This window comes from Pundamilia nyererei, unplaced genomic scaffold, assembly GCF_000239375.1.
Source record: "Pundamilia nyererei isolate P.nyererei 1_Seehausen unplaced genomic scaffold, PunNye1.0 scaffold00256, whole genome shotgun sequence".
NCBI classification, from domain to species: domain Eukaryota; kingdom Metazoa; phylum Chordata; class Actinopteri; order Cichliformes; family Cichlidae; genus Pundamilia; species Pundamilia nyererei.
In genome coordinates this window covers 470,305-490,345 of record NW_005187657.1, presented here as the reverse complement: position 1 = coordinate 490,345, position 20,041 = coordinate 470,305, and the positions used below count along the sequence as shown (strand labels likewise).

Sequence of the window (20,041 nt, the reverse complement as noted above, 5' to 3'; positions counted from 1 at the left end):
CTGCGTTCAGAAGTGTCCTTGGGCAGAATGCTGATATGTTAGACAGAAAGAACTTGTACACATAAATGTGTTGGTATCGATGGGTGAATAAGGCATGTTTGTAGTGTTGAGTGCTCAGGCAGAGTAGAAAAGCGCTATATATTAAAACCTGTCCATTTACACCACTTTGGGTTTCATCATTAGTTCTTATTAACCTCTGGCTCTCTTCCACAATGTGTCTTCGTCCCCTCACCAGTCATGGCAGAGGGTTCCCTCCCCCTGAGCCTGATTCTGCCAGGTTTCTTCCTGTTAAAAGGCAGTTTTTTCTTCCTACTGTTGCCAAGTGCTTGCTCATAGATGGTCATCTGATTGTTGGGGTTTTTCCGCATTATTGTAGGGTCTTTATGTTATAATATAAAGCCCCTTAAGTCAGTACAGTTTAGGCTGGCTGTGGCTCAAGAGTTAGTGCATATCATTTACTTTTGGAAAGCTGAAGGCTTGATCCCTGGCTTCTCCAGTCTGTATTTTGTGTCCTTGGGTTGGAGGGTTGTCGAACTGCAGGCCTCGAGGGCCGGTGTCCTGCAGGTTTTAGATCTCACCCTGGGTCCCCACACCTGAATCAAATGATTAGTTCATTACCAGCCTCTGGAGAACTTCAAGACATGTTGAGGAGGTCATTTAGCCATTTAAATCAGCTGTGTTGGATCAAGGACACATCTAAAACCTGCAGGACACCGGCCCTCGCGGCCTGCAGGTTAGATAATGAACCCTCAGTTTCTCAGGATGCAACCATTGGAATGTGAAGCGCCTTGAGTCAGCTGTTGCTGTGACTTGGTGCTTTATAAATAAAATTGAATTGAATGTTGGAATGTCAGAAGACGTGCTTAGCCATAGATGAAAGCAGCGTATGTATAGATCCGTCAGCAGAGCTTCAGCTGTATGTTCAGTGTGTATCATGCTCTGGCTGGCCTCTTCAGAAACACAGGTTATTTCACACCAGCCAAAGAGTTGTTTCTGTTCAGTTTCTGATATTTTCTTAGATTTCAGATTTTGTTGTGTGTTGTTGTTGTTTTGCCTAAAACCCATAACATGACTGAAAAAAATGACACCGTAGAAACAAAATAGAGGAAGACACCCTATAACTTTATTGTTTTCACTCTAGAACAAAGCTTCTAAAAGGCCAAAAAAATGCCCTCCCTATAAATACAGATCTGTTCACGCATGTTGAGTGATTTGTAGTTACATCCAGAACATACTTTCACACAAATATTACATTAAACATCACAGCAAAAGTGTGCTTCACGCCCATCAGCACATTATTCACTTTATGTTGTACAGAACACACATGCTAGCCACTCCCCAAAATGACCCAGCTACAGATGCACACTGAAAAAGTGTTGCTACTACATAAGAATGTTTAGTTTATATACAAATGTTAAAAAGTGCAGTGTATTGAATATCTTCTTCACATTGTGCTTCCTTTAAAATGGATTGTAGGTATGGATATTGCTGTTATGCTCGAGCCCCATTAGTCTGTTGAGTAATCTGTAAAATTCAAAACATGGATGAGAGTAAATTCATTTAGACAGCGCCAAATCACAACAACAGTCGCCTCAAGGTACTTTAAATTGTAAGGTCGACCCTACAAGAATGCAGAACAGTGACTTTGTCCAATAGGCAGTTCATTTGTTGTGTATTTTTTTTATTCTACAAATGCATCCATTTGAAATAAAATGATTTGGATCTTTTATTTAACTATATATAAATGTTTCTGTAACACTGAGCGGTATTAGCATGAGCTGTGTTGCTGATCGGACGTTCCCATCGTGCTCTGGGAAAGTCTTTATGCTACCTTTTTCTATTCTAATTTTTCTAGTTACAAAAACATGACATGACCACTAGGAAGTCTTCAATCGTAGAGCTTTTCTATAAGTCAGACAACATGACTGCAATCCTAAATATGTTAAGTGCTTCAGCCAGCACTGTGACATAACACAAACAAAATTCAAGGAAAAACCAACATCAAATGTCCTGGTATAGTTTTGCCATGGTCATCAAAGACCACGAGGACCGTGGACAGGGAGGAGCGCTGGTTTGAGCGAGGAATCAAGGAGGACATTTATGTGAAAAGGGAAAGACCATCAAGGGTACATGTGTCCCTATAAGGAGCTTGGAAAGAAAAGCATCTGGACTTCATCTTCAAGAAACTTAAAGAAGTCCAGACGTTTTTCTTCCCAAGCGCCCTAGACTACGATAACCTGGATGACCTGAGAACCTTCACAGACATCTGTCACCATCTTACAATGCTGTGATTGCAGACATTCCCCAACTCTCTGTGAATGGTGGTCGTCCATGAGTGGTTGTTGATCAACGATCGAGAAACTGACCTCACAGCCATTGTTCATCAGTGGTGCTGGTTTCAGTCATTACACAAATGTTACCGTTTATTTTTATCGGGGAAACCTGCAGTCAGCCGAGACTGAAGACGTCACCTGGATGAGTTTCTCCGACTAACAAAAAGTGCTACGTCCAGAGGAACACAGTCAACTATCCTTACTTCGATGATTGCGCATGCATCAAGACATGTTCATCTGGGTCTTTAACTTACGATGTAAAGCGCCTTGAGGCAACTCTCAGTTGGTGCTATATAAATAAAACTATTGAGAAGATAAATGTGATCTTTCAGAAACACACACCTCACAGCCAGAGGCTGTTCTCGGGCTCTTCCTTTGTTGCTGTTATTTGTATGTTCATCCTTCACATCTGTTGCAGTTCTTATTGGAAGAGTATATGCCATAAAGCAAGTTTTAATGTTTGAGTCCACTCATCAGAATATCACTGGTGATTTACAGACAGCCTGGTTTGATAGTAGCTGACAGGCTTACTATAAAACGTAGACTGTGTCATCTTCAACAGGTTCAACCTATCAGAAAATAAATAGAAACATCACCTCAGCTGCCACAATACAGACAAACCAGAGCATTGCACATTCACTTGTACATCACAATCTTATCCAGCAGGTCGTTTTGTTACTGGAGTAATTAAAATAAAACTACTTTAGGTCAAACAATATTGCTTCAGAATCATCACACTTCATATCACCGGCATGACAAAACAAGTTCCTTGATATCGTCAAAGTTTCTTTTAATCACTGATGCAAACACGTCACTTCTTCACCTTTGGGATATTGAGAAAAGGGTCCGTTTGTTTGGTGAACTATTCTGGCTGCATATTCATCCGATCCATCCATTTTCTAATGCTTATCCGATTTAGGGCCGTGGTGGGTGTGAGCTTATCCCACATATGTTGAGAAGCGGGGTACACCCTGAACAGGTCACCAGTCACACAGAGACAGACAACTACGCACGTGACCGATGGCCACATTAGAAGTGGCAGTTATCTAACAGCAGGGTTCTCTCTCCATACTTTGCAAAGCTGGCTGGTCAACCTGTTGAGGAATTACCATTCCCTGTTCACAAGCTGCTAGAGCCCAGCAAAGGTTTTCTTGGCTTTCTCACTGAAACGTTTACCTGACTAATATTTTCATCCTTGGTGATTTTATGATTGTTCCCCGTTAGTATCGGCTCACCAGCACGTGCGTCGGTCATACGAGCTGAGACGCTTCATTTGGTTCTTTTACTTGTCAAATCTGTGTGTACATGCAACGCTGAGGATGCTACTTTCTCTCACCACGTGCCAGCCTTTTAAAATCAATGTTGCTGAAGTAAGAGTCGTGACCATGCTGCACTCTCGCTTGTGATCAGCTGGCTTGGCCCATTTGCAGAATATGTGCTGAAGTGTGAGGCTCTATCTCTACATCGGTTTAACGCTGTCTGCACTGCTGTCCTTTGAGGTCATACCGCCTTAAATGAAGGGCACTCAGTGCAGGAGAGCTTGCAGTGTCTTATGAAAGGTTAACAAATATCAGGAGGCTGTCAAGGTCTCAATAGCACAAATACTCACTGGTGCATTTCCTCAGTCTGAGCATGTCCCCGCCCTAACCAGCACTGCCGGCAGCTCTTCATCTTTTTCTTGTAATTAGAACATTAATTTTGAGAATTAGAAATGCTTGGTTTGTGTTCACCCAAACACATTCCTCTTCTCATCAGCTTTCTCGGCTTCAGACTAGTTCCAGTTTGTCCCATTTTCCCAGTGCATTTAATATGATCATTTCTACATTATTACTTATCTCTGCGTCAGGCTGGGGTCCTGTCCAGAGTGCCCCCCGAGTATTTCAATTGTTCTTAAATTATTGGTACCGTTTACTGACATCCTACTTCCTGTGCAGCACTTGGATTAGATTACAAGCCTGGAATCGCAACGCAGAAAGAGCTTCCACTGCACCACCATTCAGTGATATTCAATAACACTTTATATAACATTAACATATATTATAATACAATCTTTGCCAATGACCGGGTACTGGAGTTACAGATATTAGCACTGAGGTTTTATTCGTAACTTTTGATTGCCCTCCACACCTGTGCACATGCGCCTCCATCAGGTGGCTCTTAGTAAATTTCTCCATCCACCCCCTTTGGTCCAGAATACTGAAGAACTCGGTGCACCTAACATGTGTTCTCCAGTTAACTTCACCTGCCCTCTTACCCTTTCTTTGTGAAACGTCTACGATGTTGCTAGTCATGGTACATGACTGCCTGAGACTGGATACTTTTTCTGCGGCTATTCATTCAGTCGTTACCTTTGAGCCCCACATACATACTCATTGCAGACCATCTGATTCATAAATGTCTCATTACTACTCACAGGAAAACCTAAATAAATGAGCTTAGATGATGTCTGAATTGTGCAGTGTAAAGATAATGTTGAGCAAATCAAACACGTAACTCAAATACTCCTATAATCTGTTGCCTGCCACACATGCACACACCGGGACTAAAAAGGGCCCTTCATTTTTACAGAACAGGTGACAAGAAGCCAGTTCAATACTTTGCAATATTTGTGCAGTAAAATATCTGTCGTTTAAGTATGCCACTGAATAAGCTCGGTAAATCCATACAGCTGATGGGTCCCTGTTGCTGCAGGATGCTGGTTTAGCTGGTGTCACCCAGGACGGTCAGTATGGAGCTGGCCTGTGAGGCAAGTTTACTGCTGCTATGATCTGTGAGTTTACTGATGCTTTCCTTCATATTCACAGAGTTCAACGCCTCCTTCATGACACCTAGAGCACACAAGAACAGAAAGAGAAAAGTAAGAGGTTGATTGAAACAGATCAAATTATGCAGATGCACTGTAGCATATTCTCTGATCATCATTGGGTGTACAGTAGACTGTGTTCTTTAGAGCTTGGTTTGAATACATTACACACCTGAGTCATTGTACACCAGGACAATCTGTGACACGCTCAAACCTGGCTCCCTAAGAATCAGCCATTTTTCTTCAATAATGCTGCCGTTCTATGAAAAAGTCTCTGAAATAGCTGAGGATGCATGAAAATTCTGCTTTTTAAATTCTCTTTATTTTTCCACCATTTAAGTACACGAGGTAGCTACACAAACATTCAGGGCTGAGAAACACATTTAGGCTGTGCAACCAAAACAACTTTGCACCAATGTAAACACACTACTACTACTGGAAATATCTAATAACCATTTTGAACGGCCTTCGCGTCCTGTTACTATTAACATCGCTATCTGAAACACAGAGCTGAGTGACACTTGTGACGTTGTCATGGTCCCCGGGGTTGAAGGGTTTGTCTTCATTAGGACTTCATGGTCTATTTTCTAGTCTTGTTATTTAAGTCTTCTGTTAAATTACTTACGACTTTGTGTTTATAATTACTTTCTCTTTGTCTTCAACTACATTTCCTCTCTGGTTACACTGTCTCAGTCTCCCCTTGTCCATTGTTGTCCCACATTTGTATCTCCTAGCTCTGGTTTCCTGTGCTTCCTGGGTGAATGCTGCTCAGTGTCTCCTGAGCAGCGGTTGAGCAGTAACACAAGTAACGTGTTACTGTAATCCAATTACTTTTTTCACGTAATGAGTGAAGTAAAGAATCAGTATTGTAAAAAAGTAATTATATTCCTGTTACTTTCTCGTAAGCACGCTGCGTTACTAAACCGTGATTGTGTTTGTGAGAGCGTCTCATGACAGTGGCGAGCGTGCGGCGTCTGTGGCAGTAACAGACGGTGCAGATCAACAATGGACAACATGGAGTGATGGAGAGAGTACGACTGTGCACTCTGCGTGACAAATTAAACTTCAAATCTGAGCGAGCAGCACCCGCCGCGCTCCTGCTAAACAGCTGAACGTAGATTTAAGAGCAACAGGACTCAGTGCTGCTGAATCTTGGATTTTAGTTTTTTCTTCGGGCCTCCATATTTCATACTTCCTGTAACCTGCCTGTTTAATCTCTGTGACACTGAAGCTAAAAGGTGCACACGAGGTTTGCTTGCTGCATTTTTGTGGCTCCTTTGACACTGACATCACAGCTTTATCATTCTACATCCACTGGACAGAATTACTGCAATTTCTATGTGTTGCTTTAAAATCAGACACATACTGGAGTTAGCCAGGCTGCAAATGAGACCTAAAGCACTGAACTTGACCTCGACCGCTCCCACAGGATCCTCCAACATCTTCTTCAGCATGGGTAACAGGTCTGCCTCCCCAAATGGATCCTTCATAGACTCTGCATTGTTTACAGACATGCAAAAATAGGTAAACATATATTCTCTGATGGACATCATCTCTGTTCAGTATTGACATCAAACATCTTGTGTTTTGCTAAATTGCAACAGGTCATTATTGTGTTGTATTGTGTGCTGATCTGTGCAACCAGCGCTCAGTGGCACCTCTCTCTCTAAGGGGGAGCCAGGATCCCTCCCGGGCTTCTAGACTTCTGATTGGCCAACATTTCACACAGTCAGAATCTGAGCGTTTGACTTTGGTTTTAGCGTTTACACGTGGATGGAGATGTTTTTTCAAAACTGCACGTGTGGACAGGATTTTAAAAAATTTAACAAAAACTGAAAATCTCCATTTTCAGAAATACCCCCGTGTACGTGGCCTAAGATGAGTTGGTTGAGCGTGACTAATAACTGCATCATAAGGAGATAGTTAACATGGAGAGGAGTCTTTTTCCACTTACATTCAGATTTTCTCTTTGGTGGCGGATATGATCACTGATCCAGCGGGAAGAATTTGTAACTTGGACTAATCTGAATTTTAACATGATGCAGAATTGGTGAGCATACATTATTCAACCAATTCATTAAGTCACTGATATCTGAAAAGGTAGTTGTGGATGCAGTAAGGTCAGAGAGCAGAAAACTGAGCTGCTGAGTGCTCATTAAAGATGCAAGGTGTAATCGTTTTTCTCTGGGAAGACAACACTGGACGCACAACTGTGTCAAACATTATGCATTTGTGATCAGACGTGTACAAAGTGTTTATAGATAAACCTGTGTCCAGTGTGTGGCCACCACATGTTGCACTAAATTAAACGCCTTTGCAATGCTAAGAAATTCTGTGGTAGTGCAGTTAGAGGCACCATGAATATGTAAAGTCAGCTACCAAGATGCTTTTATCAAAATGAACAATAACAGATAAAAGAATTCATTTAAGAAATTACTGCAGGATTTGGGAGTTGATAGATTACAATATACAACAAGCTGTTTAAATAGTTCCGGGCGTTTGAGGAATGATGTGAAATTGTCCACATAGGCAATGTTTTCATTCCTGCAGCACCCTTTAACCAAATGTGCAGGTGGTCAACAGCTGAAGAGCAGTCAGAGTAATATCCTTCACACAGGCCCCAGGAGAGCAAACGGTACGGCCACCGAGCATCGCCAAGTGTTGAGCCATAGACGTGGGTAGACTCGGCCTTGAGGAGGTGGTCGATGATGAGCAGGGGCATGACCGCATGCGAGCGCCAAGATGCAGCTGTGGCAGCAGCGACAATAGTAGTAGTACCTGGCAGAGGAAAACGGCCTGCGTGGCAGGTCTGTGGCGCCACTGCAGGGAGGCTGACACACTGGAGCTGCAGCAGCTCGTCACGCCTCCTCTGCATTCAAGTCTGTACTGGGTAGTTGTTGTTGTGTATGTGTGGCTGGCAGCTGAAAAGCTGCAGCCGAGTGCAAAAGAAACGACAACTGAGAATAAAGAACAGTGTTTAAAAGTGTAGTGGTCAGGTCCGCCATGCGTCTGCTACAGCCTGGAGGAGAGCGATGGCTAGGCGTCTGTGCTGGAGCCAGGCAGCCTGGTGGAGTGTTGAAGTGGCGAGAAAGTCCGGGGGTGACACAGCTGCGACAGCCAATCCAGTGCCGAGCAGGCCATGAGAAGGAGGAGCATGTTGAGGAGTGAAATTGGACCAGCATCCCTGTTGGGCAGCCATCCCATCTTCATTGTCCAAACGGTCCCCATTATCGTTGGGCTGAGCGAGGGGCATCCAGTAGCCACGGATGCTAAAGCATCATCCTGCTCTGGAGCAGACGGCCCCACAGAAGACTGAGTATGGTGGGAGACCACAGACAGCCGAGGCTTGAGGACAGAAAAAACTGACAGACAGGCTAAAAACAAAGTCAGCCTTGGTAGAAGACAAACCAAGTCAGGAGCCTTCATGGTGTGTTGATTAGCAGTGGTTGCACCGTTAACCTTGTAAAGGATGTCAAGCAGAAATTACAGTTTCAACAGCAAAAAACTTTAGAAGCCAGCAAAATATGGTTTGAAAAACAGCACAGAGGCACTAATCATAGCAGCACAGGAACAAGCCCTGAGCACTAGATCCACAGAGGCTGGGGTCTATCACACCAGGCAAGACCCCAGTGTAAAGGTGCCCCTGTGACAATCCGGCACATAACAGCAGGGTGCAAGATGCTAGCAGGCAGGGCATACATGGAACGCCATAACCATCGTGTACAGAAACATCTGTGCTGAATATGGCCTGGAGATCCTCAGGTCACACTGGGAGACGCCCCCTGGTTTTGAATGCCAAGCTAAGATACTGTGGGATGTCCAGGTACAGACGGACAAACTGGGTGAGTGGCTCCAACAAATCCCAAGAATGAGTTCCGAGACCCTGTCCAGAGGAATCCTCAGTCCTGGGAATCTGGTGGAGGACCTGTGTGCATGTAACCTGCTGGTTATGGTAAAATATTTTTAAATCCCGGGTGGGTGTGCATGGGCTGGTAGTGTTTTGACGTTTCAATCATGAGGTCATTCTATGTACAACATATTTACGTGAGCCCAAACTACTGTGATACTCTACACGTCACTCACTTCCACAGACACCAAATTACAACGTGTTGTGAACACTAACAGACAGTGTTGGGGAGTAACAGAATACATGTACCGCCGTTAAGTATTTAAAATACTAAATATTACTGTTACAGTTTAAAAAGGTGGCATTTAGAATACAGTTACTTTGTTGAAATAAATGGATTCCACGGCGGTACTTTCCTGTTTCAGGACTGTTTGGGTTTTGTTTGTTCTGTTGTTCCAGGCGGCCGTGTTACGGTTGCCATGGTTACAGTGACACGCGCGCTCTCTGTGTGTTTCCTGGGTGAGAGAGCGCCTTTTTGTTGTTGTGCTAAGCTAACAGGCCGAATGCTACAGGCATCGCCCTAAAGCATGCAGCCTGATGGGCAGTGTAGTCCGTGCTGCAGGCAGAATGGACCGCCATACCGTTATGTGTCTGTGAGCGAGGGAGGGAGAAAAAGGTACGAGCTGTCACCGAGCAGAAACAGGAGCTGGAAGCATGTAAATATAATAATAACCACTGCAGCCAAGAAGAGAGCCTGACGAGCCCAGCTGTGAGTAAGCTGTTAAGACTCGACTGTACACCGTGTTCCTGTTTTCCTCTGAAACAATAAGCAGCCTTTCAACGCCTCTCTCTGTCTCAAACTTGACCCAGACAACAAAGTAAAGCTAGTTTTCAGCTACGAACCCGACGTATTAGCCAGCCATTAGCCTTTACTACGGTTCGGAGCCGCGGACCTTCAGTAACAGTAATAAATCACAGCAATCGTACATTCACGTTGTTGTAAACAGCATGATAATATATTAAGTAATCCAAAGTATTCAGAATACGTTACTCTCATCGAGTAATGTAACACGTTACAGAATACATTTTGGGGCATGTAATCTGTAATCTGTAGTGGAATACATTTTAAAAGTAACCTTCCCAACACTGCTAATGGAGTGCCAGGCTCTTCCTTTGATACACCAAATAATTCAAAGTCACTTCCAGACGAGACCAAACTAGTGTCTGATAGTTTGTACTTTTTAACCAAAGCCAGTGTTGGAACGTTCCCAAATATATTCCAGAGTAATTGCTCATTCCTACCTGGAGAACCCTTCGTAGTAACACTTTGGATCCTTCTAGGATTTAGAAGCGCTGCAGAGCTTCTTGGGCCATCAGAAATCTCAGGCCCAACTTGAGAGATCTCACTAGAACTACACTCTGACATGTCTGATACATTCAGCCGAAGAACTTGAAATTGCTTTACCAATGTCAATGGCACTTGCAATTGCCAGGGCAACCAGGGCTTCATTCTGCATGATGACATGTTCACTTGATGCCATAGAAACAAGATGCCGAATTCCATTGGCTCTGGCTACCTCACGGACAACTTCCTGTTAAAGAGAGAAAATCAGCCGATCACAAGATAATAAGTGAACATCCGACAAAGCGAGTTCGATAACCAACACAAACAAATTAGAACTTAAGCAGAGAAACATTCCCAGTAGAAGAATCTGACTCACAGAGTTCTGACTATGTCTGATGAGAGCAGCCAGCAGGCGACTGGCTTCTCCTCTGACTCCTGCATGATCCTTGGCTTCGCACCACTCCATGATCCGATCGAGTAGGTCAGCGTCTCTCCCCAGCACTAACGCAGCTTCCTCTGACACACAGTGCAGCAGAGGGTAGAAGATGTTTGTTTTGACAACGGTTAATAAATACTGCCAGCTGTACATGGGGGAAAAGATGTACTGTGTATTACATTAATCGGAGTGAAGCATGAACTTTTGGTGGGTCTCCTCATGTGAAATGTAATTTTGATCCTCGCACAACATTTCTGTTGAATTAACGTCAGGTGTTTGACTTGGCGAGGTGCTTTTCCTTTGTTGTTCAGCGTTGTGTTGACGATGGCCTCGTTGATACCTTCAAATTTTCGGCCTGGATGGAAGTTTCCATACTTTCATTTTATATTTTCATTTAATTTCTTTAAACGGGCTTTCTGTTTCGGACGTGTGAACATCTGGTAACGACTACACAATGTGTCCCATACAGAAACCCAGAGCACTCATTATCCCAATCCCCTTCAGACCTGACACCACATGGACAGGTGTTTCACTGGATCTGCTGATACATTAGCCCCATAGTTTATTTTTGCAGGAAAGCAGTGTGTTTGTATGCTGTTTGGTGCCCAACGGTCAATAAGAGGTCTTCTACCAAAGGGAAGAATCAAAGTTATCACATGTCATCAAAACTAAACAATTGTTGCTTCCAAACTGAAGCATTTTAAGCATGTTGCTCACCGTGTCCGTCCACCATCATACGCAGAGTGCCCAGCAGTTTGAACTGAACTGGGGGCATGTCCGAGCGCAGCAGCGTCTTTATTCTGTCAGTCACCCCGTCCTCCAGCATTCGCACTTTGTTGGTGGCTGGGAACACACACGTCATATTATCGACTTTCTCAGCGTTTCACTTTTACTTCATCAATTCACATTGATTTTAAGGACAAAACACATTCAGGATCATTTTAGGTTATGAAATGTACTTGAACTTGTTTCTTTTGATTGCTTAGGCAGTGGAAGCCTGTACCAGGAATGGCAAGGTTTCTGAGTGCGCTTAGTCCAGCATGTTGAACAGATACGTCTCCTTCATCTACGTGCTGCTCCAACAATGTCAGGATGTGAGGAACCACTCCGAGGTCCAGCATCTTCACACAGTTACTGTCTGACAGAAAAACAACAGTCCTCAAAACCCAACTACTTAAAAACAAACATTAACATGAAGGTCATGTGGGGCTTTTCTCTCTACTGTGTAAAGCAAGAATTGGTGCACAAGTTTTAATTTTGTTATTATTTTTTATTAATTATACACACAGTCTCAAATACTCGTGCAGTAGAATAACTGACTAACTGCTAGTTTGTCTGTGCCAGCAGGACTTGTGTTAGGTTTAATGTATGTGCTGTAGGTTGCCATTTAGGAAGCTAGAATGCTTCTGTTTGCTATCCAGGTAACCCACGCACATGACTACGTGCACGACATCGATAAGGGCAACAAGCAGCCTTGAGAAGAACAGATTCTACCAACAACAACCTGGCAGAGCTGCACTCCCATCATATAACCACACATTGTATAACCACGCTTGCACAGCACAATCACACTTTGTAACCAGTTATAGTAATTTCTCATAGGTAATACAGCAACATGTTTTATGAATGTTCATGTGTGTAAGCAATAAAAACAACCTGCAGGGGGAAAGCAAGTTGAAGTGGGCTGGAGACAACTGCTTCCCCCTCGCGAGTGAAAACCTGAGCTCTGTGTGACCTCGTCCCTGAGTGAGCTGTTTATCCAGCAGTGTGAGGGGTAAAACTCTGACAACTTGTGTGACAGTACTCACTGGGCAGACCAATACACAAGCTACTGGACCAGAGTGAAGATCTATGAAGAACTGCAGATTTACACAACCTGGGAAGTTCTCCTGGGGCCATTTCTGTACAACTACAGATTTCTGAATCACCACTTCAAACAATTTATTCTGATATGTCCCCACTTTGTCCATGTCTGAGACCCACACTGTCCACAATGATGCAATTTTTACATTGTCTGGGGGGGGCTGACAAAGAAAGAAACCCAACCTTGCTCCACAACCGACACCTTCAACCGTGACTGAAAGTTGCTGCTGCCCTCATGGATGAGCCAAATGCCTTCTGGAGAAAAGGTTTATGGTCAGAAGACACAAAGATTGAGCTAAAATGTTAAGAGGCATGTTTGGAGGAGTAACGGCGAGCCTTTCAAACTGGATGTGGGCCTGAAAAAGACTGAAGTCTACCTTATCTCTCATCACATCTGAGAGTGGGTCAAAAAGTAAGAACTATTTGTATTAATGTGGATTTAATACTCAGATTTTTACCTTTATGGTTTCACAAAGGGTTAAAAAGAGGATGCACAAAATTAATATGATTTACTTTTTGCAAACGCGCATAAAGAAACTCTGTTACAGCACTTTGCATCACTGTAAACATAAAACCTTTCACCCACTCTCAGATGTAATGAGAGGTAAGCTGGGGGCACTTCAATCCCACCTTTCTTCACGGTTTGGAAAGCTCAGCTTTACTCCTCCACACATAACTCTTATCATTTCTGCACAGCAGTAGTGTAAATTAGCCTTTATACACGTAGTGTTTTGCCCATTTTAAAGAAACAGATCTTTGGGCAGCTTTCCAAGCCACTGATTTAAACCTCGTCCTCTTCCAAAAGCGCTGCCGCAGCAGGTATGGCTGGTGGGAGTGGCTCTGCAAAGCTACTCGGGTCTTGCTTTTTTCCCCTGGAGGCTAGAGGCAGTTAGAACAGCGTCCTCACTCACCGGCTCCATCCAAGCTCTGCACTGCCTGCTGGGTAATGCTCATAGGATCAGAGACTGGACTTTTTAAACAGAGCGCTGATCCAGACTTCCTGTAGTGGGGTGCTGGTTCCACAGATCAACAAAACCTAAGAACACCGTACCAGCAATCCACCATGGTGCTGGCAGCGATATGGTCTTGGGCTGTTTTGCTGCCAGTGGTAGTGGTACAAGCTGGATGGAATAATGAAGAAAGAGGACTACCTCCAATTCTGTAACTTCATCTCAGATCAGCAGCAAGACAGAAAGTTGGACACAGCCGGGTGTTCCAAAGGGACAATGATCCCAAACACATAACACGACTGGATTAGGAAAAGATAAAGCAGGCTAACAGCCCCAAACTCAGACTTGTTGAAAATTTGTGGAATACATTTCAAATCTGGATTCATCCAAGGAAACCAACCAATTTGAGTAAACTATCAATTCTGCCAAGACGATTGGTCAAATATCCATCCAGCATTATGCCAGAAGCTTGTCGATGGCTACCAAAAGCATCTGGCCGAGGTACAATATGTAAAGGGATATAAAACCAAATATTAGGGTATAATTGAGTATTTTAGTATACTTTGACTCCACGTGGATTAGAAAAAAATCAAAGTAAATTCCAACTTGTGCAGCCAATTGTTGTTTTTGGGGTGATTAGAGATGTGTGCTCTACAACAGCGGTCCCCAACTCCCGGGACAGAGACTGGAGCTGTGTGGTTCTGGGCCGCGAGAGCTGGGGCTCAGGTGTGAGATTGGTGGTTTCCCTGGGTCTTTTCCCGTGTGTTATAAATACATTTTATTTCTTTTGGTACCGGTACTGGTTTTATTTTGTTGCATTTATTTGCGACACCTTAAAAGCTGGTTTGTGAAAATATTGTCGGACATAAAAAGGTTGGGGACCGCTGCTCTACGAGCATTTCACCCCAGAAAAACATCACGTGATAACACTAAATACCACTGAACACAAAAAACAGTATGTTAAAGAAACTGTTAATGAATGAGAATGACGTGTTACATTACACTATTTAGAAGATCTTGTACCAGTTTTGATCTGTTTAAAACATCAGATTTAAAAAAACGTCCATTTCAAATTTAATGTATAAGCTGTAAACTGTCTGGAACCTTTCTGCTGAGGAAGTAGAAGAAAGTGGGTTTTTGAGATGTTTCACCCGGAAAAAAATGGGTGAAAACCAAGAAAAAGAAATCTGAAGTTATCTTAAAAAAAGTTTAGAGAGCTGTAAAGAGTGGAACTGTCTCTCAGACTCAGTCAAAAACAGTCAAAAAGACCATGTAGTGTGTCCTTTTGACAAACATCTCACCATTCCTGGCGAAGTTGGCGATGGCCAGCGCTCCCGATAGCTGCAGTTGGGTGTTGGAGCTCTGGAGCCATGACAGAACATCCTGGTACACCAGACCTGATCCTTCACCAAAACACTTCTGCATGGACTCATCTGACACACAAACAGGCTTTTGAAAATAACTGAAAAAGCAACGTGACAAAATCACATGATTTAGATTCACATGCAGCAGTGACATTAGGTAAATCAATACACTAGTGCACCAACACCAGAGATTAGGTCGGTCACAACACATTCAGTGACAAGTGCAGTGCGTTTCTTTTATTTACCAATTTTTGTTTTGCAACTCGACACAATGAACGTATTTACTGGACAATCAGAGAGAAAAATGCATCTTTCCCTGACGGTTATTAGTCCTCGTCACCAGTGATTCAAGTGTGCCTGTAATCAGTTTTAGCCAGATGATCAGACATATGTTCTACCTCCGTGCTCTTTGAGTGAAACAAAATCCAATTTTGGCACTCCCCGTTTTTTACTATTAAATGAGCCACTAAATACTTGCTAAATGTAGCTGTTTCTGAACCAATCATAGATGTTTCTTGTATAAATGCTGCATCTGCTCAATGTGATTTGAGATAAAGCAAACATCTCTTAAGCTTAATGGAATTATTAGCACCCCTGCTATGCCATGAAATTACTCGGTCCTTTCTTTTGTGCTTCCACTCTTTAACATACCTCTGACTTTTGCCCAGGAACAAACGTTTTCAGAAGTAACACAAAATACCAAAATACCCCTCCCCTTGAGTAAACAACCTGTCAAACCCACCAACAAACAACACACCCCTCACTGTGATGAAATCCAGTGCTATGTGGTCATCAAACCTCATCTTCTAACTACAAGAACGGAGTCACAGCATGGCAGGGAAGGTCAGCGTGAGCCAAATATTCTTTGTCTGCAACTTTCTACGTGCTTTAATAATCTCACATTCTTTTTCCATGCCCTGCACCTCTGTTTTATGTTTCTCCTTCACTGCATCATCACTCGCTCACATTCCAGGAATGTCTGGAATATTCCAATGATAGTGTGGCAGTGGTGTGGTCTTTGGCTCAAGGGGCAGTGGCAGGGAGGGTGATGGAGCAGGTGGAGATGTGGTTCTAGTGAGGTCTCCTTCCCTTTTTAGTGACCTGAGACAGCAGTGAGGAGTCAGCTGCAAAGACGTCGGTGCGAAACGAAAGAAAAGTGTCTGGATCATTTACAGAGAGGTCTCAGCTGATGATCATTATCCAGAATAGGCAGAGTTAGGTCTATATATATATATTTGGACACTGACACCAGTTTGTTTCTTCCCTGTGTACCTAAACATATTCTTGTTGTGAGTTCATCCAATTTAAAGGTATCAGCCTTTAAATTGGATGAACTCTTTAGAATTTCAGCTCTTTAACATTTGCCACTCTGGCAAATGACCAAAAACAATGGGACACTTGAGTCTATTTCAATGCCATGTGTGGACATTTCCTTTGTTGTTTCATTATCAACTAAGCAGGTTTGGAGTTGACTTGAGGTGGTGCTTGCATTTGGAAGATTTTGCTACGAACAGACAACATGCAGTTAGAGGAGCTCTCCATGCAGGTGACACAAGCCTCCTTAAACTGCGAAAACAGAAAACAAACACCTGAGAAATTGGTACAATATTGGCAAAACCTACAGTTTGGTAGAAAGAAATCACAGGTGAACACAACGACGCAAAAACACCTGCAGGTCCAAAGAAGACAACAGTGGTGGATGATCGCAGAATCATGTCCATGGTGACGATTCCACAAAGAAACAGCAACTGAACGTCGCTGCAGTAAAGTCCTGGAGGCGCATTCAAAAGGAGGAAAGCCGGTGGTGTCCATGAGTTCAAGGCTGCAGGCTGCCACTGCCAGCAAACGGGTTTTAATCAAGCGTTAGAAACGATTTTTTTATTTTCAGCTATTTAATTTGTCCAATTACTTTTGAGCCCCCAAAATAAAGGGATTGTGTCAAAAATGCTTTTTGTTCAACTGAATTAAAGCTGAAATTCTGCACTTCAGCTACATCTGAGTCGTTTCACTGTGATAACGTGCAGAACAACACTGAGAAAAACGTTGTCTCCGTCCAAATACTTGTGGACCTGTATGTACTAGAGATGGACCGATCCGATATTACGTATCGGTATCGGTCCGATACTGCCCTAAATTACTGGATCGGATATCGGAGAAAAAAAAAAAATGTAATCCGATCCATTAAATATCACGAAAGCACCTCACAAAACTTGCAACACGCCGTAACTCACCTCAGAACGTTAGCACGTCGGAGCAGTATGCATCATGTGATAGAGCGGCTGTGGCATGCGGGACCTGTCGGTGGTCTGGATAGCATGTGGAGCTTCGCTAGCAACCCGGCATTTCATCTCCGACAAAGTTATCCCGAGAGAAGTAAAGCAAGTGTGTAAGTCCATCTCTGAATGTTTGTAAAGCATTCCTGCGTTAAGCTTAACGAGCGACTGCCTCTCGCTCTCCTGCTGCTACTTCAATCATGAAACTGCTTAATGATCAGCTGATCGGCTTTTCTGTCGCGAGTCCGTGTCTCTTCTTTGTTTTTGGCCCACTTTGCACCAGAAAGAGGAAACCAGCAGCTGAACAACAGCAGCACGTTTAAGCTTGATCAGCTGTTGTTAGAATTTATTTAATATTACTTTCTACTCGAGGATCTTTTTCTACAGCTGACGGCTGTAACTGTGCAGGGGCGGATCTAGCAAAGTTTAGCCAGGGGGACCGATAGGGCATTAACAGGGAAAAGGGGGCACAAAGACATACTTTTCTTTATTCTCATTTAAAATGTCGAGCTTTTAATAAATAATTATCTGACACCCAAAGTTTTAATCTGATGTAAAATGTATAGAAGTCCATTACTGCATATAGTAACTATTAAGTCTAATATACCCTAGTAAGTAAAAAACAGTTTTGTTGATTAAAAAACACTATATCGGATTCATATCGGTATCGGCAGATATCCAAATTTATGATATCGGTATCGGACATAAAAAAGTGGTATCGTGCCATCTCTAGTATGTAGTGACCTGTGCTATCAGAGGTTTGATATGGTCTGTACAGTTTTGCACCTTCTACACGTTACTTCACTCTAACAATCACAGATTAAGACACTGCTGCTCTTTCTAGCTGGTCACGCCTCTTTGATGTCTTTAGCTTCTAGCCAGCTGTTCATAATGCGACGATCTGCCTCTTCCAGGTCTCATTTCTGTCGGCAATATCTGTGTTAACTGAACTTGTGACGTTTTCACAGCACAGACGTCCTCCTGCAGTTGTTTAAGCACACTGAGTTGGGACAAAGTTCAACAAAAGCATTCGATGCAATACTCCAGGCTGTTAGAACTTTCAGCGTGGTCTCTGTCACCATGCTTGCATAGCTTCTGCCCTGTTTAGCAATGCCACTCTTAGGTGTCATTTTAATAAAAAGAAACCTCTCAACACTAAGGGAAACTACTTACAGACAGTAGATGCCCAATGAGAGGCAAAGCCAGGGGGAACAGAGGTTTTGCTCAGGAGCTCTGCATTAGGCGAGCGTCTTGGTGAGTGGATCCCAGCGCAGTGCAATTTCAGCACTTTGTCTTCCTGTTTGTCATCTGACCACTTCTTCCTTTCAAACCTACACTAAGACAATGTTGTTGCTATGCATTACGTACCCCCTAAAAGCAGGGACACCATTAGGTTGGAGGCAATCTTGATGCTGCAGAGGTCATGTGGGTCAGACCCTCCCTGCAGACTCCGAATCATCTCGGATAAAGCTTCTGGGACTCCTGACTCTGCAAACTGTAGTTTCAGAGTATCTGGTGGCACAGAACAATTCATTTCAATTTACTCACAGAGCACCGGATCACAACAACAGTTGCCTCAGGACGACAACCCAACAAGTTTTACTACTGTCTCCATTAATCATGAACACATGCATGAAGAAAACTAATGTTTGGACTTTATTTTGTTACTGAGCAGCACATGTGGTAAAAGGCTTTGAGTGCTTTCATAATAGGAGACACATTTTCTTAGTTCAAGTCAAGGCAATGTATTTCACAATAAGTTGAAAACAATAAGCACATGCCAAGGCTGCTCTCCATCTCCCTCAAGCTTCCTACAACCCAAACTCCAGAAAAGCTGGGGCTCTGCGTAAAAAGTAGACCAAATACAACGGATCTGCAAATGTCGTAGACGCATTTAAACTGACATTAAAACACAGAACACTGATTTAATATTTTAGTAGCTCATGAAACGTATTAGCTCATTGTGAATTGGATGAAAGCAGCATGTTTCAAATAAGTTGGAAGTGGAGCAACAAAAGGTTCGAAAAGTACACGGTACTAAAAAGAACGTTTCACCGATCGATTAAAAACATGCCCTTACCGCTCTCTCCCAGAGAGCCCAGTATTTCCAAAATGACATGTCGGCGTTCAGCATCAGGGGCCTGTTTCAGCTGAAATATCAGTACATCTGCAACATCCAGCTGTGCCAGCGCCTCCCTTGCAGAGTCTGCAAACACATGTGGTGTGTAATCAGCTACAGAGTTAGTGACATATCATAATCACAGCAGAACAGCTGCACAGTGGATCGTTCTTTTTTCCATTTCTGAAGCATTAGCCCACCTCTCCTCTGGGACACCTGGATATGTTAACTGTGTAAGCTGTAATTAGTCACCCCATTAGATCACAGTAGCTAAAAAGAACTGTGGCTAAGGAGGTAGAGCAGTTCAACAGGGCAGTGCTCTGAGCAAGATACTGAACCCTAAATCTCTCCAGGTGCATGCCATATTAATACCAATACATTTGTAACGTACAGTTTGTTGAGTAGTTAAAGCATGGCTGAACTCAAATGCTAAATGCTTTCTTCTGTTAAAAGGCTTTAAAAGATGGCCTGACGTGGTTACCACAGTGACTGAAAGTATTTACTGTGTCAGCCATTTATCTCTGGCATGTTGCTCACAAAAGAAAACCCTCCCTGCTTCATGTTTAGGGTTGCAGGCAGTGTTGGGTGTAACGCGTTACTGTAATTAAGTTACTTTTCCACTGAAAGAGTAGAGTAACTGATTACTGTTCATTTTTAGGTATTTCAATTACAGTTACTTATAATGTACTTGCGTTACATGGTAAAATA

The 20,041-nt window shown here is 43.1% G+C and overlaps 1 protein-coding gene across 1 annotated transcript in view; it reads right to left on the bottom strand.

Annotated features, from left to right (window-relative positions):
- Window positions 1-2,358: 2,358 nt before the first annotated feature.
- The window catches only part of LOC102204555 (rap1 GTPase-GDP dissociation stimulator 1), a 32,176-nt gene continuing 14,493 nt past the window's right edge, over window positions 2,359-20,041 (bottom strand). Inside the window, exons 4-12 of the mRNA XM_013915083.1 lie at window positions 19,295-19,420; window positions 18,583-18,726; window positions 14,879-15,010; window positions 11,768-11,902; window positions 11,482-11,607; window positions 10,705-10,844; window positions 10,449-10,575; window positions 6,503-6,631; window positions 2,359-5,161 (exon numbers count right to left, since the gene is read on the bottom strand). Of these exons, the coding sequence (XP_013770537.1) occupies window positions 5,034-5,161; window positions 6,503-6,631; window positions 10,449-10,575; window positions 10,705-10,844; window positions 11,482-11,607; window positions 11,768-11,902; window positions 14,879-15,010; window positions 18,583-18,726; window positions 19,295-19,420 (1,187 nt within the window). The 3' untranslated portion in view covers window positions 2,359-5,033. The remainder of the gene's footprint in view (window positions 5,162-6,502; window positions 6,632-10,448; window positions 10,576-10,704; window positions 10,845-11,481; window positions 11,608-11,767; window positions 11,903-14,878; window positions 15,011-18,582; window positions 18,727-19,294; window positions 19,421-20,041) is intronic.